This window comes from Dendroctonus ponderosae, unplaced genomic scaffold (assembly GCF_020466585.1).
Source record: "Dendroctonus ponderosae isolate FM_Combo_2020 unplaced genomic scaffold, Dpon_F_20191213v2 Dpon_F_20191213_1, whole genome shotgun sequence".
NCBI classification, from domain to species: domain Eukaryota; kingdom Metazoa; phylum Arthropoda; class Insecta; order Coleoptera; family Curculionidae; genus Dendroctonus; species Dendroctonus ponderosae.
The window spans coordinates 61,903,150-61,918,711 of NW_026017110.1; the positions used below are offsets into that span (position 1 = coordinate 61,903,150).

General features: G+C 36.7%; 4 protein-coding genes across 6 annotated transcripts; 2 read left to right on the top strand and 2 right to left on the bottom strand.

Annotated features, from left to right (window-relative positions):
• The first annotated feature begins 391 nt into the window (after positions 1-391).
• Positions 392-3,483, top strand: LOC109540938. The gene is made up of 6 exons (XM_019909493.2): positions 392-625; positions 701-1,196; positions 1,304-2,239; positions 2,310-2,626; positions 2,675-2,976; positions 3,182-3,483. Exons 1-6 carry the CDS (start codon positions 493-495, stop codon positions 3,353-3,355), a joined length of 2,358 nt encoding a protein of 785 aa, XP_019765052.1. The 5' UTR covers positions 392-492; the 3' UTR covers positions 3,356-3,483.
• LOC109540939 (tetratricopeptide repeat protein 39B) lies at positions 3,468-10,836 on the bottom strand. 3 transcript variants are annotated; one of them, XM_019909494.2, is made up of 10 exons: positions 9,028-9,489; positions 7,770-8,126; positions 7,618-7,712; positions 6,263-6,294; positions 6,100-6,207; positions 5,529-5,870; positions 5,154-5,319; positions 4,776-5,104; positions 4,102-4,725; positions 3,468-4,037 (listed from the first exon to the last, which is right to left on the bottom strand). In XM_019909494.2, exons 2-10 carry the CDS (start codon positions 7,780-7,782, stop codon positions 3,938-3,940), a joined length of 1,809 nt encoding a protein of 602 aa, XP_019765053.1. In that variant the 5' UTR covers positions 7,783-8,126; positions 9,028-9,489; the 3' UTR covers positions 3,468-3,937. The 3 variants fall into 3 exon arrangements, with proteins under 3 accessions (XP_019765053.1, XP_019765055.1, XP_019765054.1); XM_019909496.2 differs by lacking the exons at positions 7,770-8,126; positions 9,028-9,489 and adding an exon at positions 10,788-10,836; XM_019909495.2 differs by lacking the exon at positions 7,770-8,126 and having other exon boundaries at positions 9,028-9,487.
• A 98-nt stretch (positions 10,837-10,934) lies between these two features.
• LOC109540941 (TBC1 domain family member 22B) lies at positions 10,935-13,295 on the top strand. The gene is made up of 3 exons (XM_019909497.2): positions 10,935-11,232; positions 11,703-11,836; positions 11,926-13,295. Exons 1-3 carry the CDS (start codon positions 11,171-11,173, stop codon positions 13,134-13,136), a joined length of 1,407 nt encoding a protein of 468 aa, XP_019765056.2. The 5' UTR covers positions 10,935-11,170; the 3' UTR covers positions 13,137-13,295.
• A 108-nt stretch (positions 13,296-13,403) lies between these two features.
• On the bottom strand, positions 13,404-15,536 carry LOC109540943. Its single transcript, XM_019909503.2, has 4 exons — positions 15,241-15,536; positions 15,021-15,181; positions 14,022-14,453; positions 13,404-13,922 (listed from the first exon to the last, which is right to left on the bottom strand). The coding sequence occupies exons 1-4, from the start codon at positions 15,315-15,317 to the stop codon at positions 13,804-13,806; spliced, it is 789 nt and encodes a 262-aa protein (XP_019765062.1). The 5' UTR covers positions 15,318-15,536; the 3' UTR covers positions 13,404-13,803.
• Positions 15,537-15,562: the final 26 nt, after the last annotated feature.

Consider the following 15,562-nt stretch of genomic DNA (forward strand, 5'->3'; position numbering starts at 1 on the left):
TTCGACCTTAACCGATTGCAATTTTCCGAGATGCAGTTCTTATAGATAATCGTTCGTTTTTCCACAATTTTCAAATCGGCCCGATAGTAACTGTCGCGTAGAAAAATTCCACATGCAAAAATCTGTTTTTCCAAAAGAAAATCGAACACGAGTCAGAAGTGAGAGCTGAAAACAACATATTAATCGTCATGAGATATTAGAAATCAATCTGATTGAAATCAGATCAAGCAAATATATGCACTTTAATAAACTTTAATAATTTATTAAAGTGCTGCTTTGGAAATAGTGGTCCATTTTCGCAGTGAGCAAACAGTTTAAAGACAAAACACTATTTATACCAATCTGGTAGCGCGACAGGAACATCCCTAAATAAACACGTGCATGACGTTATCAATATTTTACAAGCAGAGGCATTTTGTGCAACTTTTAAGTTTGAACTCAAATCAAAAATAATCAGTGTTTCTTTTACATTAAGCGAATAACGGCGCAAAAATGGGAGACGACCCAGAACAAGCAAGCGCGGAAACTTACACGGACGAGAAGCCAATTGTGCAGCCAATTCGATGGTTTGGAATCAACAAGAACTTGATTATGTTAAAAGTGACTTTGTTTTTTCTCTATGGAGGTACGTGCGGCTTCAGCCTACAGCAAAACTCCCAGAAAAAAATCAATTTTTGAGAGAAGTAATTATTTGTTCCAGCAACATCGTCATTAGTGCCGTACCTTACAATCCACATGCAAAACATCGGTTTAAAAATGGAAGATATCTCCATAGTTTATCTGGCTTTGCCTCTAACCACTTTCCTCGCACCTCCATTAACCGGGTTTTTGGTTGATAAATTTGGACGTTACAAACCCGTCGTTATAGTATCGTTTTTACTGACCGCGGTGCTCCATCACGTGCTACTATTCATCCCTGGACAGGAATTGCCTGGAGTGCAACCGCCAGGATACGTAATTACTCATCCGAAGAAAATGTACGTGGAGGTCTGGTGGAGTCCATGTCCATCCAGAGAATGTCCAGAAGCGGAAGAAATCGATGTTGTGCTCGATATGTGTATTGATCATTGCTTGCTGAAGAAACAACAGCAGCAAAACCCACTTTTGATCGTTTCTGGAAACGGATCGGACATTGGAATAGACCCAGGCGAAGGCGACAATTTGGTTTTCCATTTGGCCAAAAACAACACCAAAACGTGAGTTTCGTCGCTACAGCGATTCACTTTTGGACATTTTGCTATTGGTCCAATGCTAATCGCTAAAGGATACTAATAGTAAACTATTCGCGTAATTTCGATTTTAGCAATCATTATAGCTTATTGATAACGTTGGATATGCATCCTAACCTGGGTGAACCGATTGAGTCGTTTGGTTTCGAGTTGGAACAGGAGGAGGACAATGAAAACGTTATGGAACTCTCTAAACGGTTCAATCATAAAATGTTGCAGCGATATGGAGTGCAAACACAAGAACTAGATGATTTAGATCTACGCTGTGGTGGAATCGTCTATGGGGCCAATTTGGTCACTAAACAACGATTAAACGTTATGTCTAAGGACTGCATTTTGCAAAAGTGCCAATTTCGTACAAACGGGCCGAACGTCTGCCCGCCAGATTATAAGGAAAGTGATAACAATACAAAGTGGTTATATTTCTTTGTGCGATTCACTGCCACTGTGATGTTAACTGCCGGAGTGACTATTATGGACCCGATAGCTTTGGCGTTAATTGAAAAACATGGAGGAGACTTTGGAAAAGAACGCCTGTTTTCCAGCTTAGGAATGGCGATATTCTCTCCATTAATCGGATGGCTGATAGACATGACAAGCAAAAAAAACGGCCACACCGACTATTCAGCTGCTTTCTACGCCTTTGATATCCTGTTAATAATTTCAGCGGGAGCAGCTTCCATGATGCCGTTGGAAACCAAGCTGCCCTCAGACAACGTTTTCAAGGATCTTGTGAACATTTTCAAAATTCCCAAAGTTGTGGCTTTTGTAATTTTTCTTTATGTTCTTGGGAACTTATGGGGATTTATAGAAAGCTACTTGTTTTTCTATCTACGGGATCTTGGAGCTCCAAACTCACTTTTAGGCATCACGGTGACGGTTGGAACTATAAGCAGTTTGCCGTTTTTGTACGGAGCCGATAGTATAGCAAACAAAATCGGGCATGTGAATATTATCATTTTAGCGTTTTTTGCTCACGCAGCCCGATTGATGGGCTACTCATTCATTGAGTAAGTACCCCTTTTCCACATTCGTGTTGAAACATTTTTAAATAATCACTTTCAATGATGAACTTTCAAGGAGCGCTTGGTGGTGTTTTCCTTTCGAAGCTCTGGAATCTCTCTCAGTTCACTTGATGTGGGTGGCAGCAGCTACCTATTGCGCAATTTTAGCTCCTAGCAATTTGCTTGCCACGCTAATAGGAGTAGTTGGCATGGCTCATTATAGCATCGGAAAAGGTTCCGGGGCGTTCATAGGCGGACACATTATTAGCAAATTTGGCATTCGAGAAGCCTTCCAAATAATGGGTGTAGTCGCTGCCACCTCTGGAGTTATTTACACTATAGCCAATAGATGCTGGCTGAACAAGCAACCAATCAAATTAGACGAAGAAATAAGTAGGTGGTTAAACATGTGATTGGAAAGGATTGATTTAAATATTTTAGTTGACGATCCTGCATCGAAGAAACTGACAAACACCGAACCGAAGTTTAAAGATCAGGGCACAATGGTGAGCATCGAGAGGTTGAGTATAATGGTGGAGTATAACCAGATTGGGTCTTTGACATCATTGGGCAGAAACCATTTGGTGCGAACCAGAAGCAACAGCATTCGAAGAGGCAGCTACTCTGGAGCGGCTTCTAAAAATGCTAAAACCTCCAAAAATGACCTGTTGAAATCTGCCATTGAAGTCAACCATAGCAAAAGCAGTGCCAAACTTAACAAAAAAACTGAGAGCAACGGAAAAGTAAGCAGTAAATGATGATTAATTTAGTTTACTAATTAAATAGGACATCATTCTGAATAAATTCCCACAGATCTGATTTATGAGTGCATTGTTTTATATTTGACTTTACTGGGTCAATATTTATTCTCTTGTCACTCATACACTTAAGATTTATAGACAGATCAACGATCCGAGATGTTTTTTGCTAACCCATGTTATTTAACAGGTGAATTCTGAATTAAACAACAGCGCCCCTAAAATTCCGATTAGAAGTCAAAGCTTAGCTTTCCAGGAAAGAGAGCAGCTAATTCCAAATGAAAAAGATGAACTGGTGTATGATGAAATCAAGAACACCCAGCCTTCTACAGTTGGATGCGATAACAACCCCGATTCAACGTAGCTTTAACTTTGAGCATTATCAGTGAAATATTCCTGTATAAACAATTTTTTTTGTGAAAATGATATACAAACTGCTGCTTTTTATAGCATCTATTATTAGCAAAATCAATAAAACAAGTTCAATATTTATTACAATTCCAATTAACAGCTAGACCTAATTAAACACTGCATAACAGCACAGCCATATATATGAAAAAACTAGTGCATAAAACAAGTAAGAGAAGGTAGACTAAATTACGTTAAAAAAGAACCTTTATAACAAGATATTCAAGAAAAAAATTGCATTTGGAGAACATTAACAACGTAAATAGGTAATTCCAAATGCAAATGATTCCAATCAATCTTCAATAGCGGCATTTTGTACTAGGGCAAATAAATATTATTTTAACAAAGGCAAGAAAGTGACCCAACAGTGCCAGGGAAGAGTTAGGAAAGAAACTTGGGACGAGCTTAAAAGCACATTCGTAACAACCAGTTTTTTTCAACACCATACAAATTGACTAGGAACGAACTACACTTTAGGTACACATTAAGACTATGTATATATTTATATATATAATATAACAATCCAGAACTTAGTTATTCAATGTTTGGTTTTCTTCAGTTCAACTTTAAGCTCCGACAATGCGGTATGTATTCTGAAATGCAACCGGGATTCACAAGAGTAGCTTGTGTAGTTTTTCCTGGAGATAACAAACAACACACACATTTACAAAATTGCTGCCTAAATCAACCCTACAAACTTACTTCGCATCCTCTAATGCAAGATACGCCTTCTCCTTATGGCCTTGCTCCCATTCAACTAAGGCCAATTCAACGATTGCATAAGGCACTAAATAGTGATCTTCCACTATCTCCTTTTGGAAACCGATAACTTTTTCAAAGTAGTGTATTGCTTGGTGAGGAGCGCCCATGTGCCTTAGGCAAGCCCCTTTGAGTAGATACACTAAGCATTTATTGTCGTGATCGTACTTGGATGGCTTTAAGTTCGAGTCAACTTCCGTTTCAGCTGCTTCAATTAAAGTTATAATGTCTCCAGCTATGCTAAAGTTCTTCATTATTTTTAGTAGATTCCACATAAACATCAGTTCCAAAACTGGTAAAATCAGTAACTTTTTTTGGCTGAAGTACCGCTCAGATTTTTTTATGGCAAATTTCTCCATGGGCAGCGATTTGCCGGCTATTCTTTGCTTGTATTTGGGCACATCCCTCATGAGATTGTCCCGCTCTAGTTGCTCTTCGAACGTGAGATCGTCTTTCATCATAATCATAATAACCGCCTTTTGGTACATATACAAACATTTAGACCATTTGCTCTTTTCACTTAAAATTGTACTGTACTTCAGTGCTTCCCTCCACTCACATTTTAAACTAGAAAAAACATTGGATCACATTTTAATGGAAACATCGGTAACGCTTACCAGTGAACCCATAAAAGTTCCCAAAAACACACGTGGTGAAACTGAGGCCAGAGGTCTTGAGATTTCCACGACCTAGTGTAGTATTTAATGCTCTCATTTAGATTTCCTTTCATAAACTCCAACCTTCCCTGGAAAAAGAGAAACCAGACCCCATCTGGATGCTTTTTGAGTTGCTTATTCAGCATTTCTTGGCAAATAACGGTATCTCCATCTCTATGACTCAACACATGCATTACTATTAAGTTATAGCCCAAAAGCGTCATTATGCATAGGATTTGCCGGATTCCGTTTAGCTGATATCCCTCAATCAGCTCGCTGAGCCCTTGATCCTAGGAGGATTCAATTGATGATTGTTTTATCAGAAATTGGCTAATTTACCTTGTGGCCAGAAAAGCCGATAAATTCTAGCAATTTAATGATTCTTGAAGGAAGCAGAGATATCATCAGATTAAAAGTTCCAATGCCCATCTTCACACCACTTTCAAAATGCAATTTGGTCTCTTCATTTTCCCATTGCCTCTTGAACAGTATTTGCTGGCACTCTCTATGAATGATTGAACTTTGTTACCCAGTTTATATCTAACGACCTGATCATTAATTTTAATAACTCATTAACGACGTGAAATTAATGTCTTTAATACTGCAGATGTACAGACGGAAAAATTATGCCTATTATTAATGATTTAAAAACATATATGGTATCTTTAATGGATTGGCGTTCAATACCCTCAAGATCTAAAAAGCGGTATTTACTTGTATGAGTTGAAGCAAGACCTAATCTTGATCCCAGCTTTGATAAAACTACTCAATGTTTCATCCTCCATAAAAGTAAGCATTGATTTCAAAAGCAGACATTCAGCGTGACATAATTCGGCATGAGCCTCCATTTCAGTATACTGTTCATAGCGATTTTTTTTCACCATCTTGCCAATAGATTCCCCAATGGTGTTTTTCTTTCTAAATCGGTTACATACCACCAGTGCGTCTTTTAGGGCTTTAGAAGCAGACCTGATGGCAGCTGGTTCGACTGTTAAAATTGCCTCCAAAAATAAAAAAATTGCGTGCCCTAACGCGTGGTACACAGAGACGGTTGCACTAAAACCAGAATATTTCTATTGTTTTCATAGCAATAAATATACATAATTGATTTATACAGCTTGAACAAGTCAACAAAACCGTAATTTAAATATACAATATCGAATCTTAAATCAGGCCAAAATAAAACAATAAAAAAGCAATTATCGCCCACGCTTCAATTGAAAGCGTGTACTCGACAGCACAATAAAATAAACAAAATCAAACCGTTGCCATTTGGTTTACTCACTAAGGACTCATTAGCTGTTTGGCTTCGGTAAATTGGTTGTTGAAAAAATAAAAAATTGCCTGCTTAGCTTCCTCTAGCGCCCTGTGCAGGGTCATGTCTTTCACATCCCTAAAAGATGAAAATATACGACAAATGAAACATACGAACGATGTGTTCTACATACAGCTCCACCGTAAAATCATTGGCGTCTTCAAACTGAAATAGAACAAATTATTGTAAATGAAAGTGCTCAATTACTCAAAATTTACTCAAAATTTGCTCAAACCCGTAAAGAATGCACAGGTGGTTTGATGAATATTTGAAAAACTGTTGGGACAGTTGATTAAAACAGTTCAATGAGCGCGTTGTATAACTGATATTAGTTCAACAGTTTAGCAAATATTTTGTGACATTTTTGCAGCACATACCATGCTTCTTTCGATTCTTTCGAAGTGGTTGAGGAGAAATTACAGATAAAAAGAGCTCTCGTTAACAATTCCGTCAATTTAAAAGACGCAAAATATACCCAAAGAAAATGTTTCGAAAATCGAAAATGTTTGTTCAACTTTCATCGGCTTTTTGAAAATTTCTGTCCGGGCAAAAACATCAGTTATTTCTAGGAAAAAAGCACACCAGTCAATTTTTAATATAATGATAATGAATTCGTATCAATATCAATTACTACGATAAATGATTTACTTCGATCCCTCTAAGCGGGAACCTGATCAATCTGCACATAAAAACGCATTTATATAACTAGATATTGACACTGGTTCCATGATAAAAAAATATATTTTTGTTGCCAAATATTATATTGTAAAAATCCATATTCATATGAATAATATTAATGATGATTGGCCATCTTAATAACATTTTAAATACTCGTCTGCTGGTAATCCCGAACCACATCTGCCGGTTTTCGTTTATACAGAACCCATCAAGTTATAATGAAACAAAGTTCAAGATCGACCGTGTATCACATGTGGCCCTGATATATGTATACCAATATGCGACTTGTGTTTTTCGCGTAAAATCCAAACGAGAAAAAAAAGGTTATTGCAATCAAAGTTTCCACATGCGACAGCATTTAATAAAATTGAAGGTTTCGTTATATTAATATTTGCTCTTGAAAAATGAGATTGCCAAACTGAGCAATTTATCTCACAGATTGGCAGATTGGCTTGCTTAAGGTAAACGACTTTTACTTATTAATGATTATTAATTAACTTAAAAGCCCCAAAATTGCACAAGTTTGTCTGGAATTATACCCCAATTATGTGCAATTTTTTAAGCAAATTAAGTACTGGCAATACATGTCTAATAAAATTGCTAAACGTTTGAACTAAAAAAATTTACATAACATGCATAATTTTAAATTAAAGATTGCAGAGTATTCCATCCAACATTTGCGCCCATAATTTAATGAGTTAAGAATATAAGAGGCTTCCTGCTGCAAACTTTCTCTGCAACTAGGTACCCACTTATTAGCGAAATTGCAGTTTGCCTATTTATTTATACGCTTTAAATGGAAATGCTCACCTCCTCTGAATCATCGTCTTCCATGTTGTTTTCACACTCATAATTATCTTCTACAGGATGCTCCATAATACCGGCCACTCTCACTGGAACCGTCACTGAAAATCATCAAATCCCCATAAACAAGAGACAACACCGACTCTTTAAACACTTACAAGTTGACGTCATTTTTAAACGGCTGTTATTCTACCTTATCATACAAGTTTCAATTATCAACTGCGCTGAGCACTATGTAAATTTAATGTTAAGTAGAATGTCGATGCTTACTACGAGCCTTCCACACTAAAGACCGAAGTCGTCCTGCATTGATGTTAATTCAATCTACTCTACCAGCTTTTAATAAATGAAAGGAAAGCGGCATATCAACCTCGATCGGTACTTTCTCCCAAACGAATTCAACTAATCCTACCCGTCTACATGTATTGGAACACTTTTTGCTTCATCAAGGAATTTTCAAATTCTTGGGATCAGATAGTGTTTTAAATGTGCATCCATGATCAGACTGTTAAACACTGAAAAGAGCACAGTGACTGTTTAAATTTAAAAAAGTCTCCGGTGGCTCACGCAATTACGAGTGGGGGTTAACAATTAGAAATACCAACAAGGAAATTTTATTTAATATCAATTATCGGCAATTGAATTAATTTTGCCCTGATGTTAATTGGCAGTCAATTACGTAAAATTAACAGTAACTAATGAGTTGGGAATCACATCATATTATTACTGTGAGAATTTCTAAGCACCTCAACTATCCAGCAATAGCAGGTAATTTATAGAGCGCATAGGTATTCTACTTGGGTTACTTTCACATCAAATGCGGAAATTTTCATCATTATCGCACAAAATTGAACAGAAACACATTTTGCGGTTTAAAAAATACTGAAAATTCATTTAGTTGCCAGGTGATTTATATGCTCAAATAATATCATACATTTTATTCCACTAGTTCCCCATTAGTGCTAATTATTTAGCCAGTCAAGTAAACGTCTCGATGGCCCAAATTGAATTCAATCACTTGAAACTGATAAAATTGCACTCAGACACAAAACGTATCGTCCAAGATAGCATTTGATTATGTCAGCAAAATAATGATCATTTCGTTATTACTATCATTACTAGTGGCGGGCACTATATATGATTCGTAATTAGTAATAGCTCATTTAACCAGAATTTGAAAACCTTGACCAATACGATTTTCTATTATATACGAGCATCATCCGATTATTAATTTTCCCCAAATGAACATGGATTATTAAGCATGTACTAGCTGGTAGCACAAGTGCAATAATATGTATTGTTTATGTAATTGTTTATGTAATTTAATTGGCATAATGAACTGATCTTAGCCGTATCGGAGCGCGTGATAAATTGCAAGTATGAACAGTTTGTTTGGAGAACTAACTGTTTACTTACCTGGAGAACTTAAAGCACAATAGTTGATTCACTTTATGTAGAATTTTACCATCAACCTTCACCCGTTAAACCGGACTAGAAGACATATATGTACCCGCTCGCCACACAGTATCCGCTAAGTGTGTTAAAAATCATTAAACAAAAAGTAATTAACCAGTAAATGTCGTTTTAAAATTATATACAGGGTGGCTGTTATGTAATGGCACAGATGGCGACCACAAGTTTCCAATGTACGACAGACAGAACAAAATATAAAACATTCGTTGCAAAATTATCAAATAACACATTCGAATGGCGAAATAAAACTAAATATTCTTAAGTGCCGGAGTGTAGGCGCGCCACCTATTGGAAGACCCGGTGGACGACTTGGATGGAATTTCTGAGCAGAAGAGAGTCTATAGTTGGTTACAAGATGTTTCAAGGAGCATTTACTAAGGGAGGAAAAGTTCTGCCTGAGGGGAAGCCGAAAGCCCCTATCTCTTAGACTTTAAACTAGTGCATTTTGCATACTACTGGATGCTCGATTGCTAAACCCCGCCCCTAAATCCTGATCGGTACGCATTTTACAAGCGAGCTTGCACCAATGAAAATACAATGACGGCCTCCGTGAGTCATGTTTTCTGGGAATATTAGCAACTAGTACGAAAACATTTATTTTGAGGCGATAGGAAATTTACTGGAAGACGCAAAAGAGAATAGGTATAACTTTCTTTGGGTAATATAAGTTTTGGATCGCATCTTTTACATGATCAAATAAGCGACGTTCTTGGGTAGTTTGAAAGTTTTGTAGTCGAAACGTTTTAGCCCATTAAAGATTTTGTTATAGGAGTTTGTTCAGTTTTCCTGAGATTTCCTTGCAGTTTTCCTAGGTCAAGATCGACGCGAATCTTAGCTGGAGCGTAATATGACTTAGTGTAAACATACGTCCGTGTCATCCGCGCAATGTTAATTTTGCGTTGGGAATTTTCGGGATCGATGCGAAAACATTGCAGGTACTTGCGTCTTTTGGAAGATTTCTCCACTTTTACTTGAATGGACCCGACTTTGAGGTAATGAGACACAATTTGGGACACTAGGTATAAAGCGTAGGTACGTACTCGAAAAAGGTGCGTTTTTTTAATACAGCTCAGAATAGTTTTTTCTCTTTATGAAAGCTTTAATAAAGCCCCTAGAGAAACCCGGAATTTAGTTTGCTAAAATTTCATTGTGTCTTCATTGAACGTTTAAGCGACATGTAGACGTCGCAAAATATGAGTTTTTGGCTGGTTTCGGAAATAGATGTTCTAGATGTGATTATATTAAGTTAAAGTTAAATTTTGAAAATATTTCAGATCCAATACTAAATTGAGAACATATAAATTTGAAATATATTTTTTTTTTATATTTTAAGTGTATTTTTTAGAGCAGTTATTTGCATTTAAATATCAACTGAATCTGCATGCATAATCTTTGTAAATATACAAATAATCCATTTAGCCATAATGATTCGTGTCGTGGCACGTGAAGGCAAAGTTCATGTATTCAATAAAGCAATAAATAATATAAATATCATCATAAAAAAGCAAATATTCGAAGTAATTGAGAGAAGCCTTCCAAATAAGTAAAGCTACATAAATATTTTATGCCATAGACGTGTTAGCCGGATACTAACAACCAACGAATAATTGAATAACACGCTAAATAATGAATATACGAATGTTAAGAGGGAGAGAACTATTTAAAATCTTAGATTTGGTTCCTTATTAAATGTTTATGTTTACCTTGGTGGATTGATGTGGAACGGGACTGTCTCCTACGCGGTCTAGTCCACCCTTAAATAAAGATCGTTTGATTTAAAGCTCTGAAAAATTTTACCGATTTTACCGATCATTTAGTACTCTTTTTCAAGGTCATATTGTAGGCGATTTTAAGTCTACCGCCCTGAATTTGAAAAGAACCATTAAAGTACCGCTAGTGCATCAGATTGCTCATACCAGTTAATACGAAGCATTAACCAGAGCTTGTGAATGAAGACGATTTGAACATAACCCTATAAAGGGAAGTGAACTTGTAAAGTGTTTTGCTGGTGTTCCTAGCTGGAAAATGCCTATATTAAAATAATGGAAGGTTTATACTCAAAGCTGGTAATTTGATTGAGCTGAGGATGGACGGGGATCAGGACAAAACGTCTTTTTGGAAGAAAAATATTAAAAATGTACCTGGCAGGTATGATTATATTAGAACTTCTTATGTGGCTATCAAGCCAAGAGTTCAAGATTTCTGTCATCAATTATAAAGTTTTTGTATAAAACTCTACATAAATTACCCCCTTCCTAATGGTGTCCCTTTTTCACAGTACAGTTATCAACGTTTCTTGGCTTGTAAATTTGTAAAAGTTTTCGCGGCCATCGTTTGAAAAACTGCTGATTTTCGAGTTATTATGACGTTGCCTGCAGGATTTTGGTCCTAATGTTTTGCTACCACGCATATTTAACTTTTTGATCGGAGTGTTTGCTTCATGCGCTTGCGTGGTCCAGTGTAAACACTTGAGCGAACATTACTCTGAAGATGCTGGCCATCCGTGCTAGCGAAACGTTGCACAAAATTCCTACAAATGATGGCATAATAATCGGGAAACGGCAGATGTTCTTTGGTTTAAAAAGGAACTTGTGGTTTAATTAAAACTGTTATTTCAGACCGAGCCCCAAAAGAGAGAGCCGAAGTACCAGCAAGAGCAAACCTCAAGGTTCAACATCATTTCAAGACTTCCAAGCTTCAGTGAGCGATGCATGGACAGTTGATGATGATGAATTCTGTACTGGATTAAAAAGTACGTAATAGAAAAAATTCCAGTAAAGGCCGTTAATAATCACAGATATTTTAAAAAGTTGTTTCTAAGTACTTTATGTATCCTTTCAGATACTAAAATATCAAAAAAAGTTTCTCAGTCTGCAGCTCTAAATGTGTTAAATTCTCATCGAAGTACGACTGAAATCAACAGATCTTCAACTGAAAATCTAAGTGATACAGCCCCTCAAATAATCAGAGATGCGGAAATAGTGAGAATTAGTCGAATTCCTGGAAGACCTTTGCAAATGCATTGTTACAATCCTCCACAAGAAGAAGACAGCGAGTCGAAATTGGAAAGATTTGAGGCTCTCTTGGTAAATCCGCCTTCTCTTCAAGAGTTATGCAAACTGAGCTGGTCTGGGATTCCTGTCAAAGTACGCGGCATCACTTGGAGATTGCTGTCGGGTTATTTGCCAATAAACGTGGAGCGACGGGAGGGTGTGTTAGAGAGAAAGCGACAGGATTATTGGACGTTAGTTGAAAAATATTATTACACAGAACACGATGAAGTTAATCGCGATATTCAGCATCAAATAAATATAGATGTGCCAAGGATGAACCCTACGATAACACTGTTCCAGCAGAGGACTGTCCAAAATATGTTTGAACGAATACTCTTTATTTGGTCAAGTAGACATCCCGCATCGGGATATGTACAGGGAATTAACGACTTAGTTACTCCATTTTTTGTGGTGTTTCTCCAAGAGTTTATCTCAGACAATAAACCCTTTGAAACATTTAGTGTAGATACTCTTTCTGAAGAAAACCGTAAGATTATTGAAGCGGATTCATTTTGGTGTTTATCAAAATTTCTGGATGGAATTCAAGACAATTACGTTTTTGCTCAGATTGGAATACAACAGAAGGTTTTGCAGTTAGAGGAATTGATCAAACGAGTGGACGAAACCCTGCACAAACATTTGAAGCAACACAATGTTAGTTACTTGCAGTTTTCATTTCGATGGTTAAATAATTTGCTTACTAGAGAGCTGCCATTACGATGTACAATTCGCTTATGGGATACATACTTAGCTGAGAATGACTGTTTCGCAACATTCCAGTTATATGTGTGTGCGGCCTTTCTGTTGTACTGGAAAGAGGATTTAATGAGGGAAAGAGACTTTCAAGGGCTTTTGCTGTTGCTACAAAATCTGCCAACTCAGTCATGGAGTAGTTCTCAAATTAGCCTTTTAGTTGCTGAGGCTTACAAGCTGAAAGTTATGTTTGCTGACGCTCCCAACCATTTACATTGTAATACAACAAACAGCAATGAAAGTTGAGACTACAGCAGCAGCGCTTTACTTTTTTTAGAATTTCTGTCCTAAATTTTAAGGTATGTTATTTGTTAAATGTAAATACATGACTTCACATATTTTTATATTATATATTTCGTAATATAAATTTCATTTGTAATAATTCAATAAAATACTAATTACTTTGTCATTCAGTCATTTTCTTGCTGATGAAACCTATTTGAACACTGGACATGTGTTTTCAACGAGTATTCGCTTAGTGACTTAACGTTGGAAGAAAGCAAAATACTGGAGTGGAAAAAGCAACCAAAGTTTATTATATACTACATCTGCATTGTAAAAATATATGTACAAATGGCAGTGCTCGTCATAATAGTACATAATTGCTTATTGCACGTGCAATCGTCATTCTCAATAGAGAAAAATCTTATTCACAATGTAAAATACAGTGACTATGTCAAATTGGCTATTAAGCTTACTCTCATATAAGAAATTATAAATACCCCACAATCATCACATTTTAACACTAAAATACAGCGACTGAACATAAAAAAAATAATAATTTATATTGCACAAACCACACCTCAATAAACTAAACCTTTCTGTGATTGGTTTTCAGTGATAAAAAACATCTAAGACAATATATTAACTAAATTGTAATTTGAATATTATGCAGCAGGGGCTGGCAAAAGGTTCAGTTTCCTTTCAGCTGCTTAATAAAGTCTGTTAAAAAACAATTGGCCGGCGTCCAACATTTTCTATCGTTGAAGATTTTAATTTGCGGCTTGGAACTCCCTTCTAACTCTACTGCACCTAAATTACAGAATTGAGAAAATTCAATTTTACCGTCAAGTAGATTGTTGTGGAAAAAATTGAACTGTTAAATAGAATTTTATCCAAATGCTGACTTACTTCGTATTTGAAGACCGTGATAGGTGGCAATGGCTCTGAGCAACAATCTATCAAATGATGTTGAAGGTGACTTCACATAAACATTCTGAGGCTTAGACTTAAAGAAATCCAGCAAATCCAGCTCAGAATCTCTTACCGCCTCAATGGACAAATTTTTTTTCGTTTTAATCGACCTCTTTACTTTGGTGGAAATTCGTCCCACATGAGCGTCGACGTTATTCGGAGCGCTCTCTTCTATGAGCGGGTGTTTCTGGCGTTGAGAAAACGCACAGATAATGCTACTTTGCTCCTCTTCGGACTTTTTAGTGAAATCATTCCAAAATCTCATGGCATTGGAATCTTCAAGAAGTCGCGCGAAAGGGCTTTTATACGGATCTACTATTACGATTAATTTTTCGTCACGCTGGTCTTCTTGAAATTGCAAAATTAGTCCTTAAATAAGAAATGCCACTGATGAAACTCGATAGACGGAGCATAGCGGAATCTTCTACTTCGGTGAAAATAGAAGGAGGACGTAACAAACGCGTTCTCAATTATTAGCAACGTTTGAAGATTTATAAGGTCGACGCAATTGCGGTGTTATTAAAATTGGTTGGATGCTCTATCTAATGGGAGCTATACTACAAACCATCGGATTAGAAAAGTTATTCGAGGTTTTCATTGAGTTGATTTTTTGAAATTGGAAATTGTAGGTACGTTGTATATACTTTCCTGACTGTGTTTCAATTCCAATTCAAATTCATTCCTGGGTTTCAGTCATTTATTGTCTCTATTTATTAATCAAAATACTTTCGGTGTATTTTTCCACCATCATCAGTTTTTATGTGTAGCGTTGCTGCTGCTTTAAGCATGCCAAGGCAATAGAGACAATAAATGACTGAAACCCAGGAATGAATTTGAATTGGAATTGTAGGTACGTACAGGGCAACATTAAAACACGCATATGAGTAAAGATCAGAACTCAAGTAAACAGTAAAGTTACATCAGATAGATACATACTATTTTCATAGCGACGCAACTTTCGCTTGCCTGACGACCTTTTCAATGGTGAATACTCGTCTAGCAGAATTGGTTTAAATGACCTGGCTTGAAATGGTCGAGGGCGGATTATTACAGAATCCTGTAGGGACTCTGTATCACTTACCATTGGACTATGCAAGCTAGAGACCCATACATAATATTAGATTGCACTAATCCAAAAGGTCAGTACCGTACTTACCCTAAGGACTCTGTGTCTGAGTTCTGGGGAGAACCGTCGCCTTCAAAACGGCTTTTATTATCTGCAATCACGGTCATGGTAACAGAAGTGTATGGAAAATGCGTAGAATAGATGCGATATTGGAAAAAATTGCCCCAAATCTATTCTTCGCCTGACATCATATCAATGGCGACGTTGCCATGACTTTTCCTGTTCCACTACTTATTAATGTTAATTGCAGAAGTTTCCGCAACTAACGAGTTTTTAGTCGAATATTAATCTCATGATATGTGTTATTAACCAAACGACAGGCGACTGTGAGCAAACAAATCGTTCGGGCGAT

Bases quoted from the DNA above. Each gene is read 5' to 3' on its own strand.
- LOC109540943 (XM_019909503.2), bottom strand. From the start codon at position 15,317: ATGACCGTGATTGCAGATAATAAAAGCCGTTTTGAAGGCGACGGTTCT. The intron at 15,182-15,240 runs GTAAGTACGGTA...ATGGGTCTCTAG, and splicing joins TCAGACACAGAGTCCTTAGG to CTTGCATAGTCCAATGGTAA. The intron at 13,923-14,021 runs GTAAGTCAGCAT...TCTGTAATTTAG, and splicing joins TCACGGTCTTCAAATACGAA to GTGCAGTAGAGTTAGAAGGG.
- LOC109540939 (XM_019909494.2), bottom strand. The intron at 5,320-5,528 runs GTAAATACCGCT...AATCATTCATAG, and splicing joins TCTTGCTTCAACTCATACAA to AGAGTGCCAGCAAATACTGT. The intron at 4,726-4,775 runs GTAAGCGTTACC...TGTTTTTTCTAG, and splicing joins GAACTTTTATGGGTTCACTG to TTTAAAATGTGAGTGGAGGG.
- LOC109540941 (XM_019909497.2), top strand. From the start codon at position 11,171: ATGGACGGGGATCAGGACAAAACGTCTTTTTGGAAGAAAAATATTAAA. The intron at 11,233-11,702 runs GTATGATTATAT...CTGTTATTTCAG, and splicing joins ATTAAAAATGTACCTGGCAG to ACCGAGCCCCAAAAGAGAGA. The intron at 11,837-11,925 runs GTACGTAATAGA...GTATCCTTTCAG, and splicing joins ATTCTGTACTGGATTAAAAA to ATACTAAAATATCAAAAAAA.
- LOC109540938 (XM_019909493.2), top strand. From the start codon at position 493: ATGGGAGACGACCCAGAACAAGCAAGCGCGGAAACTTACACGGACGAG. The intron at 626-700 runs GTACGTGCGGCT...TATTTGTTCCAG, and splicing joins TTTGTTTTTTCTCTATGGAG to CAACATCGTCATTAGTGCCG. The intron at 2,627-2,674 runs GTAGGTGGTTAA...TAAATATTTTAG, and splicing joins CAAATTAGACGAAGAAATAA to TTGACGATCCTGCATCGAAG.